The following is an 11,391-nucleotide window of genomic DNA, read 5'->3' on the forward strand; positions in this document are numbered from 1 at the left end:
ACACACACACACACACACACACACACACACTAAAGCGTTCATGCGGAAGCAGGCGGTTTACACAGGCCAGACATTCATGAGATGCATATTTACAGTTGTTGTGATGGGAGCTAGTTTTTCTAGAAAAGTTTCTAATATACATTGAATTTAAAGCAATTATTTTCTATGTATCTAAAACCAACGGGAGAACCATTACGATATATATGACATAGATTTGGCTTTGATTTATATATTTTTTTAATAGATGTATATTTTTGTATGCATAAAACTAACACAATTTCAACTCTATAGTTTGTATACAGTCTAAAGAATAATTCAACAATCTTATCAAAACAAAACTATTTTGAATTTTTATACTATTTGAATATATAATACACTACCATTTAAAAGCTTAGGGTCATGGGATTTAAAAAAAAATGTTTTTGAAAGAAGTATCTGTAAATTATATACAGTATATGTGTGTGTGTGTGTGTATACATACAGCGGGAAAAATAAGTATTGAACACGTCACCATTTTTCTCAGTAAATATATTTCTAAAGGTGCTGTTGACATGAAACTTTCACCAGATGTCTGTAACAACCCAAGTAAACCACACATACAAAGAAGACAATACAAATAAGTTCAGAAATTAGGTTCTGTGTAATCAAATGGAATGACCCAGGGGGAAATTATTGAACACGCTTACTGAAATTTATTTAATACTTCGTACAAAAGCCTTTGTTGGTAATGACAGCTTCGAGACGCCTCCTGTCTGGAGAAACTAGTTGCATGTGTCATTTTTTACAAATATTGGGTACAGAGACAAAATAATAATAATAAGAAGAAGAAGAACAACAATCATGTTAGTTGGCTTCATTTAGCTAACAGATATTTCCTTCAGTTATTTCCACACTTAATTATACACTGTAAAAATATTTCCGTAAAATTTACGGTAAAAAACCGGCAGTTGTGGTTGCCGGAATTTTACCGTAAAAAATATGGCAAAGCGGCACAGAGGTGCGCGCTCTCTGACTCTCTCTCTCGCGAGGGAGGACTACTCGCGCTACCACCGAACTACAAACTTTCCAGTGATGTCTGTGAGATATTCACTCGACAAGCTCGTGTGCATCTGTGCAGCTGCGCGCTCAATCCACTCAGCGCGCTCTGCTTATCTGCTCGCGCACATCCGCTATACAGGCGTGAATAGGGATATAACGATTGACCGCGAGCCGGTTGAAGGAACCACTCGTTATACGAGTACGCGCGTACTATTTTGGTGATGTAATTTGCGTCACGCACACTGTACGCGGACCCTCGCGTACGAATAAAAAACATAATTCTAAAGCAAGCTAAACATGCGCAGCGCGTGCACGTTTGCATTGGTGCAGAATGAGAGAGACACTTATAGCCTAGCGCATTTCACAGTCTGCTAGTTTCACTTTTGAAGCGGCACAGAGGTGCGCGCTCTCTGACTCTCTCTCTCGCGAGGGAGGACTACTCGCGCTACCACCGAACTACAAACTTTCCAGTGATGTCTGTGAGATATTCACTCGACAAGCTCGTGTGCATCTGTGCAGCTGCGCGCTCAATCCACTCAGCGCGCTCTGCTTATCTGCTCGCGCACATCCGCTATACAGGCGTGAATAGGGATATAACGATTGACCGCGAGCCGGTTGAAAATCGATTCAAATATGTGACTATTCAAATCAAATTGTGAAATCAAAATCGGGAATCGAATCGTGAGTTGAGTGAATCGTTACATCCCTAGGCGTGAATATTGAATGTTTAACATTATATTAATTACTTACATGTACTTCATAGACATCCTTAATCTCTAATAACTCCATTCTACTCTCTGTTGTTCTGTTGTCAGTGTTTCTTTTTCTGGACACACCTCTGTTCACACGGTGTGTGGTATCGGCTTTTGGTATCGGGGCATTTTTACGAGTACAGGAGCGCAGTATCGGGCCCGATACCGATACCAGTATCGGTATCGGTGCATCCCTACTTTCTTCTGTGAAACGTGAAATGATATTTTGAAGAAAGTTGGTTACCAACCAGCTTTGGTTCCCATTGACATCTATTGTATGGCCAAAAAGTACAATGGAAGTCTATGAGAACCAAAACTCTGGTTACCCACGTTCTTCAAAATACCTTCTTTCATGTTCCACAGAAGAAAGAAAGTCATACAGGTTGGGAACAACTTGAGAATCGTGTCGTCATTGCTCACTCTCATTTCTGAGCAGACTATCCTCACCTGCTCGACTCCTTCCACCTCGGGAACGTAGAACTGCAGCATGTTCTGGATGCCGCTCTTCAGCGTGATGATGGAGCTGGGACAGCTGGTGCAGGAACCCTGCATCTTCAGCTTTACAATACCGTCCTCGAAACCCCGATACAACACGTCACCACCATCCTCCTGCACTGTGGGCCTGTAGTACACATGCAAATAGAGAAAAGAAGCTGCTGAATTAAGAAGAAATAATCAAGATTATGATTAGGACTTCACACTGGCATGTCACTCCTCAGACAATCCAAGACCTGACACATGCCGAGTCAACATGATCATGATGCGCGTTGAGCGTCACAAATCAATCATTTACCTGGTTCAGATTCAGTTCAATATTCAAATATTTAAAAACAGACCATTTACCCAATATTTGTATGTGCTACTATGTATATATTTATGCTTAATGCAATTTGCTGTTTGTGTAGAGTGTCACAAATCAATCATTTCTGTTGTTGTGCTTCATTTGGGATGCTCACTTTTTGAGATGAGAACATATATGACCTGCTAAATTTGTATGCCACATAAAAAATTAAAAATAAAGTAAATTTGAAGGCTGCATTAAACGTAAGTAGAGTAATTGACTGTGGTACCTTATGCGTGTGTCCAGCAGTTCTTTAATCATGGCCACCACCTCATCGTCATCCTCAGAAGGAGCTGCAGACGTAGGGCATGCACAACATATTTAATGATCTTGGATTTAGTGAGGATGTCAAGATGAGAAGTAAAGAAGGCAAGGTAATGTTTAACCTGTGTCGGCACGTGGAGCATCTGCCTCGTTGACAACAGGAAGTCCAGAGGTGAAGAAGTCCATAATGGTGGCGAAGACGTCCGGTTTGATCACTATCCACTCTGTTTGACCATCAGCCTGAAGGATAAAGAGATACAATTCTTTAAAAAATGAAGTTACATTAAAATATTGTTAAAAAATGCCAGTTCTTTACCTTAGTAATGGTTATGAAGTCGGGACCAAAGAAGACACTCTTGACTCCATCTATTCTGAACAACTGCCTGAAGAATGAAAACAGTATCAGCACTGAAACATTCTCACAAATGCATGTCTGGATTTAGAGCTGTTATATGCATTTTTTTTTTTTAGAATTCCACACATAAAACAATCCCAACCGCCTGACAGATATCACTGAAATTGGCTTCCTGAGAAAACAGATATCCATCATGATGGTGTTTGCTTAGTCAAGCATCAATATTACTCTTGCTCCTGAGCTATTCTACAATTTAGGATATATTTCATGTCCACTGATGATAATAGTTTTTTTTTTTTTTTTTACAATTTTCTTCAGAACTATCATATTTGTCTATTAAGGGGGAGCTATTTAATCTATTTAAATCTATTTAATTTTATAGATCTGAATACTTCAGGCAAACATGTGACCCTGTACCACAAACCAGTGTTAAGTCGCTGGGGTATATTTGTAGCAATAGCCAACAATACATTGTATGGGTCAAAATGATCAATTTTTCTTTTATGCCAAAAATCATTAGGATATTAAGTAAAGATCATGTTCCATGAAGATACTTTGTACATTTCCTACCATAAATATATTAAAAGTTAATTTTTGATTAGTAATATGAATTGCTAAGAACTTCATTTGGACAACTTTAAAGATGATTTTCTCAATATTTAGATTTTTTTTGCACCCTCAGATTCCAGAATTTCTCGGCCAAATATGGTCCTGGGTCATATATGTTTTTTATTTATTTATTTATTTGTTTTTTAAATGAAAGAAAGCAAGGTGAAGAAAGTTAAGAAAATATGTTTTATATTTAAACATAAAATAAACATTTAAAAAAGGTTTATACATTTTATTTACACTACCGGTCAAAAGTTTGGGATCAGAACTATTTTAAATGTTTTTTTTGCAGGAGTTTCTTCTGCTCATCAAGGCTGCATTTATTTGATAAAACATACAAGAAAAAAGTAATATTGTGAAATATTATTATGATGTAAAATAACATTTTTCTATTTTAATATACAAGAAAAAAGTAATATTGTGAAATATTATTATGATGTAAAATAACATTTTTCTATTTTAATATACCTTAAAATGTATTTTATTCCTGTGATCAAAGCTGAATTTTCAGCATCATTACTCCAGTCTTCAGTGTCACATGATCCTTCAGAAATTAGTATAATATTCTGATTTATTATCAGTGCTGGAAACTGTTGTGCTGCTTAATATTTTTTTGGACCTGTGATACTTTTTTCAGGATTCTTTGATGAATAAATGTTTAAAAGAAGAGCATTTATTCAAAATATAAATCTTTTCTTACAATATACACTACAGTTCAAAAGTCTGGGGTCAGTAAATTTTTTATCTTTCTTTTTTTGAAAGAAATTAAAACTTTTATTCAGCAAGGATTTGGAGTGATGATGAAAATTCAGCTTTGCATCACAGGAATAAATTATATTTTAAAAGATATTAAAATAGAAACCATTATTTTATATTGTAATAACATTTTGCAAGATTACAGTTTTTTTTTCTGTATTTTTGATTAAATAAATGCAGCCTTGATGAGCAGAAGAGACTTCTTTAAAAAACATTACAAGTCTTTCTGATCCCAAACTTTTGACCAGTAGTGTATATATATTTAATCTTAAAAATATTTACATATTTTACACATATCTGGAATGGTTACTAACAAAACAACCCCTGCAACTAAAAAATGGTTTATTACAGCCCCATGTGACAAGCATAACTGCACTATTTTTATGATGCAAATATAGATTCAGAATTTCAGATTAACCTCATCAAGAAAATAACATTTGTGGTGCCATTAAAATTATGAAGTAAAAACGGTGAAACTGCTGACTATGTTTCCTGTCAGCAGTTTCGTTAGAGCCAATCTGACCAGAATATGATAAAGAGTTCTGAACAGGTTCTTAGGATTTGGATCCATAAACAACAACCATGAACACCTATGATAGTGTGCAGTGACTTTTTAACAGACAATCACCATGAGAAATCTGTCTGGTGTCACTACTGGTGCAGAAATCACTTAAATTGACTCTAGATTTCTTACTGTTAAAAATAATAACTTCTCCTGTAGATCTTAATATGAATTATGACTGATAATGCATTAACAATATTAATCAGAAAATAAAATACAGTGCAAAAAGTGTGTACGCTGGCTGAAATACAAACTCTACCTTGCCAAGGGTGAACAATAAGCATCTCTAGGTCCAGCGAAGTCCATAGTCCCTGCTTCCAGCACCACACGCCCAGGAAGAAACTTCAGGCTGTTTGGGTTCGGAGTGTCTTGGGTCTGAATGAACATGTTTCTGACTGATGAGATGAAAGAAATGTTACGATCCATTCCAACCAAACACTTTACAGTAAAATACGACCTGAATCATGCTAACACTTACTAAACATAGCGGCTGTTTGTTGTGGAATGGGACTTCTGGCCACTTTGTGAAGGGGTGGTCTGGTGAGCCCTGTTCCATGGTAACTGCATACTGGATACCTTTGAGCACAGTGAATTATAATGCATTCAAATGCAACTGTACAGATTTTCATAATAGGGCATTTTTCTGATATGTCCTACTAAGACCTACAATAACATAGAAGAAGTGCCTTTACAAAAATTATTGTTATATTCACTAACATAATAATACTTTATAATAATAGTATATTAATATAGCGTATTGTTCTTATATTATAAATTATAAATATTATTATTATTATTATTGGTAGACAGTTTCTGATAAATTACTACTACTTAGTCAAATAAAACGTAGGTATGTTGACATTAAAGCAAGGTTCCATGCTTGACAAACATTTCGTTATTATTGTGGTTTTTAAGGTTTCAGCTATAATATTTTAAAGGAGATTATGTTCACCATGATCATTTTTGTAACGGGAGGTTTGAAATAAGCAACTTTTGCATTAACTTTGCCAGAGGCCAGTCTAGAAAATGAACAAACTATGTTCAAAGGTGTATAAAACAGTGTATAAAACAGTGTATTAACTTATGAATACTCGTGATATTGTTTGTCTGCATCTGCGTCATCAGAATTAGATTCTTCGAATGCTATTATGCTATTGTTGAATTATTTAATAGACCTCAAGATATAAAACTTGTGTTTGTAATAAAATGTATAATGCCCAGGAAATCACAAAATAAACAACAGCGGCTTTCCCCTTGTCTGTGGTTGTTCCAGATAGGCTGTCAGGTTGTGTGGGGATCTTTTTCAATGATTTTTCAGGTTGCATCATCACACCAATAGATGGTGAGTAATTTAGTAGTAGATGGTGAGAAGTATTTAGTAATATCAATACAGTGCACTCTAAAATTGGTCAACAGATAATTTTTCAAGTAGTCTGCATGACTTCCAGGTTGTTCCAGCCCAACTTTAATATTTGTCAATAATACACACCTAATTTATATAAGACACTGATATTTATCTTTAATCGGGCTCTTACTGAATCAACATTTTACTTCTATTAAAATTAATTAGAACTAAACATCTGAAGAGAGAAGTTCTTGCTTATAATTAGTAGGCCTATTAGTAAGATGGTGGTCACAAGAAGTAAAACCATGGTAAATTACTATGGTGCTGAATTGACAAGCCTATGTATTGGCGTTTTCCAGTTCCCTTTCATGGGAACTTCGAACTGCGTCCTCTAAACCTGAGACGTTTACATCTTCATGCAGTTTACATTGTCGTGGCTGTTTTCAGTCAGCATCACTGCAGAACTTTTAATGTTCTCATATATCACACGACTATAACAATAATGCTGTGAGTGTCTTTATGTGTATTTTAATAAACCCAGGAAAACTACACATACCCTAAAATTGTTTAATGTCATGGAGCCAATGGGGAGTTATTGATAAATTATATAGTGGCGCCCTCTAGTGACTGAGAAATGCAATGTATATGTAGGCTATATTAAAATTATTATAATTAAAAGAATAATAATAGCAAAGAAATCCAGGAAATGAGACTTAACCTTATGGATACTCAGCATTTCAACATTGATCTTCAGGATGTTGAAAAGTCTTTTAATTCAGTAAAGGTGAACAAAAGCCCTGGACCTGATCATATTTGTGGCCGGTTACTTAAATCATGTGCAAAAGACCTAAGTCCTGTATTTCATGATATTTATAACAAGTCACTACAGACACAACATGTACCTAATCTCTGGAAAGATGTAGTGATTGTCCCAGTTCCAAAATGTAGTCATCCTAAAATTATTAATGATTTTAGGCCGGTCGCTCTGACTTCAGTTTGAATGAACATTTTTGAGAAACTGGTCAGGTCTGAGACCTTGAAGCAGACTGAATATGCTCTGGATCCCATGCAATTTGCATATAGGCCTCATAGAGGAGTGGAGGATGATACAGTTACATTGCTTAACTTGCTTTTTAGACATTTGGATGGGATTGGGACACATGCTAGACTTTTATTTATAGACTTTTCTTCGGCTTTTAATACAATTCAACCCCACATTTTAACCAGAAGGCTTTAAGAACAGTTTGAGTTAAGTAATAAACTGGTAGGTTGGATTCTTGACTTTCTAACAAATAGGACACAGAGAGTGAGGGTCAATGGTACTTTGTCTGACCGGAAAAGCTCTTCTACTGGGTCTCCTCAAGGGTGTGTGCTGTCACCTTTATTATTTATTCTTTACACAAATATGTGTCAGAGCAGCTATGACAATAGAACCATCATAAAATATGCAGATGATTCGGTTATTGTTAGTCTGCTTAAGGAGGATGAGATCAGCCACGGCCCAGTTGTCGATGACATTGTTCACTGTGTGAGAAATCCTACCATCAGTTTAAACCTAACCTAACCTTCTCTCACTCTTGTGACTGCTGTGAGGATCGTCTCGATCTGAGCAGGAGACAGACGTGCCTGCATCCTGGTCGAATCCTACACCACACCCAGATAAGTGGTCCTCTGTAATGGAGAAAGCACACTTTTCTTGGTATTCAGTCTTAACCCCAACTCTTTCATGTGGGCGAGAATGACATCTCAATGCCGAACCGCCGTCTGCTACAATTGAGCTAGTATCAACCAATCGTCGATATAATTGAGTATGCGGAGGCCCCAGAATTGCAGTGGAGCCAGAGCAGCATCCATACACTTGGTGAAAGTGTGGGGTGAGAGTGCAAGGTCGAAAGGAAGAACCCGATATTGGTAAGCTTCGCCCCCGAAAGCAAACCTCAGGAACTTCCTGTGTTGAGGAAGGATGGATACGTGGAAGTAAGCGTCCTTCAGATCTATCGTGACAAACCAGTCCTAGGACCTGATCTGAGACATTACCTGTTTGAGTGTAAGCATCTTGAACTTCAGTCGCATGACTGAGCGGTTCAGCTGACGCAGATCTAGAATAGGACGCAATCCTTCTAGCGTATACTTACATTTTACCATCATACATTTTACAGTCCATCACTGTTAGGCTATGTATCATACCAACCTGGTCTCATAGGAAAACTTAAAGGGGTCATATGATGCTGCTAAAAAGAACATTATTTTGTGTATTTAGTGTAATGAAATGTGTTTATGTGGTTTAAGGTTAAAAAACACATTATTTTCCACATACTGTACATTATTGTTTCTCCTCTATGCCCCGCCTTTCTGAAACGCGTCGATTTTTACAAAGCTCATCAGTCTGAAAAAGCGCCACATAGTGATGTAGGTATGTGGGGGCGTGTTAGAACGAGGCGTTTTAGGTAGGTGTGGCTGACTCTTAACTTTTATAAAGAATATCTCTTTGGATTTGAGACTTTAGTCTTTGCAACTTTACAGATCTTCTTTATGCACCAAGAGCTTGTAACACTACAAAGAGAAAAATTTAAATCGCATCATATGACCCCTTTAACTATTTTACGATGTGGAGATTTTGTATGAATTTGTAATTGGTGAATTGTAACATAATTTTTAGAAAAAGCATCTAACCCAAATCCTAACCCAACATAACCCTCTCTGGGGCATGAGCAGATTTAACCACTAATTCACTAAAATGTAAAACTGTTACAAATTGCTATGAGATTGTGTTGGTTATATACATTTTCAATTTGAAAATCACTGTATGGTCATTCGTATAGTCATATTATAAACACAGTCTGTTTTCATAAAGGAGCTCACAGGAGCTCAGATGTTTTAACACTGGCAGAATTCAAAAGCAATTTATTATGCCAAACCTCTAACCCATAGGAAAAAGTCAACATGTGGCAACAGTTTAAAGGAAACCCAATTCACATTGATCACTAAGAAAATAATCCTACTGCATGAACAGATCTACCTTAGGAGAAATCATTACATCAGGGTGATCTACATTTATTATAATGTATTGTTTTACATCCAGTATTATAATGTAATACTTATATTATATTATATTATATTATATTATATTAGTCATTTAGCAGACGCTTTTATCCAAAGCGACTTATAAATTAGGAGAATAGAAGCAATCAAAATCAACAAAAGGGCAATGATATGCAAGTGCTATAACAAGTCTCAGTAAAAGGCAGTGCACATAGCAAGGTTTTTTTTATTATATAATAAATAAAAAGAAAACAGATAGAATAGAAAAAGAATAGAGCAAGCTAGTGTTAGAGGCCTTTTTTGCTTTTTGTTAATTGTATAATAAATAAAAAGTAAACAAATAGATAGAATACAAAAAGAATAGAGAAACTAGTGTAGCTTTTTTATAAAGAAAACAAACAGTTAGTAAATGAATAGAGTGCAAGTCTTCTTCTTCTTCTTTTTCCTAGCGATTTTCCCGCTTGGGTGCAGGGTCTGCTGTTCTGCACGCCCGTCTCCATTTGGCTCGGTCCAGAGCATCCTCCGGGGCGATGTTGGCATGCCGCATATCGTCCTTCAAACGGTCGAGCCATCGCTTCTTGGGCCTTCCGCGTGGTCGCTTGCCGTGCGGGCTTAGTCGGAGTGCTGTTCTCGCCACCGATTCTTCGTCGCTTTTTACGACATGACCATACCACCAGAGTCGTCCTTCTCGCATCTTCTCCACGACTGGGGCGATGCCCATCTGCTTTCGGATGTCTTCGTTTGTCACATGTCGTGGTCCCATCGGGTCAGACCAAGACACCATCGCAGCATTCGCATTTCCATTGTGTGAAGGGCCTGCTCGTGCTTGGATGTTGCCGGCCAGCACTCCGATCCATAGAGGTCTATGGGACGTACCACGGTCTTGTAAATCTTGTCTTTCATTCGAATGGGCAGTCGTCGATCGCACAGGACGCCGGTGACTTGGCGCCATTTCATCCAGGCGGCATTGACTCGGGTTCGGGCATCCTGGAGGGTGTCACCGTCGCTGCTGATGACAGATCCGAGATACTTGAAATTGGTCGCCTTCTTCAGATCCTTGCCGTCAATGCTGATGGCTCCGTTCGTCTGAGGCCCACATTCCATATACTCGGTCTTCTTGATGTTTAGCCGCATTCCGTACTTATCCAGTCGGATCTTCCATTGCTGCGTTTGGTCTTGCAGCTGCTGACAATCTTCGCTTGCCAAGAATACATCGTCAGCGAAGAGGAGCGAACACCGGTGGGCGGTTTGGATGTCAGCCGTCACTGTGTCCATGCATAGGATGAATAGGAGCGGCGAGAGGGCTGATCCTTGATGGACTCCGATGGTGATGGGGAAGGACGGTGATGTTCCGACCGGGGTTCGAACCACGCTGGTGATGTTGAGGTAAAGCGCTTGGATCCACTGGACGTAGGCCTCGGGCACGTTGTGGGACCAGAGGGCGTGCCAGATAAGGTCGTGCGGAATTTTGTCTAACGCTTTTTCGAGATCCAGGAAGGTAACGTGGACTCGCCTGTTCTTCTCCCGGTATCGCTCTACGAGGAACCGGGTGGCGTGGATGGCGTCCGTCGTTCCGCTGCCTTTGACGAAGCCGCATTGATTCGCCGTGACAGTGACGATCTGGCGTAGTCTGGTGGATAGAGTGTGTAAGAAAAAGTGAAGACGTTGAAGATCTTGATGAAGAATAACTTTTATTACAGAATAGTAGTGACAAAGTACAGGCAGCACTTCGGATTCAGCGGAGTCAGAATGAACTATAATATATTATATTATATTATACATACTTTTACATGAACTGTTCCCTCCTGGTGGAATGACCTGCCCAAC

General features: G+C 38.1%; 1 protein-coding gene across 1 annotated transcript in view; it reads right to left on the bottom strand.

The window, feature by feature from the left end:
* The window catches only part of LOC107755593 (NFU1 iron-sulfur cluster scaffold homolog, mitochondrial), a 6,961-nt gene extending 1,065 nt beyond the window's left edge, over positions 1-5,896 (bottom strand). Inside the window, exons 1-6 of the mRNA XM_016572484.1 lie at positions 5,656-5,896; positions 5,437-5,572; positions 3,212-3,278; positions 3,018-3,135; positions 2,861-2,924; positions 2,211-2,412 (exon numbers count right to left, since the gene is read on the bottom strand). Of these exons, the coding sequence (XP_016427970.1) occupies positions 2,211-2,412; positions 2,861-2,924; positions 3,018-3,135; positions 3,212-3,278; positions 5,437-5,572; positions 5,656-5,806 (738 nt within the window). The 5' untranslated portion in view covers positions 5,807-5,896. The remainder of the gene's footprint in view (positions 1-2,210; positions 2,413-2,860; positions 2,925-3,017; positions 3,136-3,211; positions 3,279-5,436; positions 5,573-5,655) is intronic.
* Between the last annotated feature and the right edge of the window lie 5,495 nt (positions 5,897-11,391).

The sequence above is a fragment of the Sinocyclocheilus rhinocerous genome, unplaced genomic scaffold, assembly GCF_001515625.1.
Source record: "Sinocyclocheilus rhinocerous isolate Xijiao unplaced genomic scaffold, SAMN03320098_v1.1 scaffold652, whole genome shotgun sequence".
Classification (NCBI taxonomy): Eukaryota; Metazoa; Chordata; class Actinopteri; order Cypriniformes; family Cyprinidae; genus Sinocyclocheilus; species Sinocyclocheilus rhinocerous.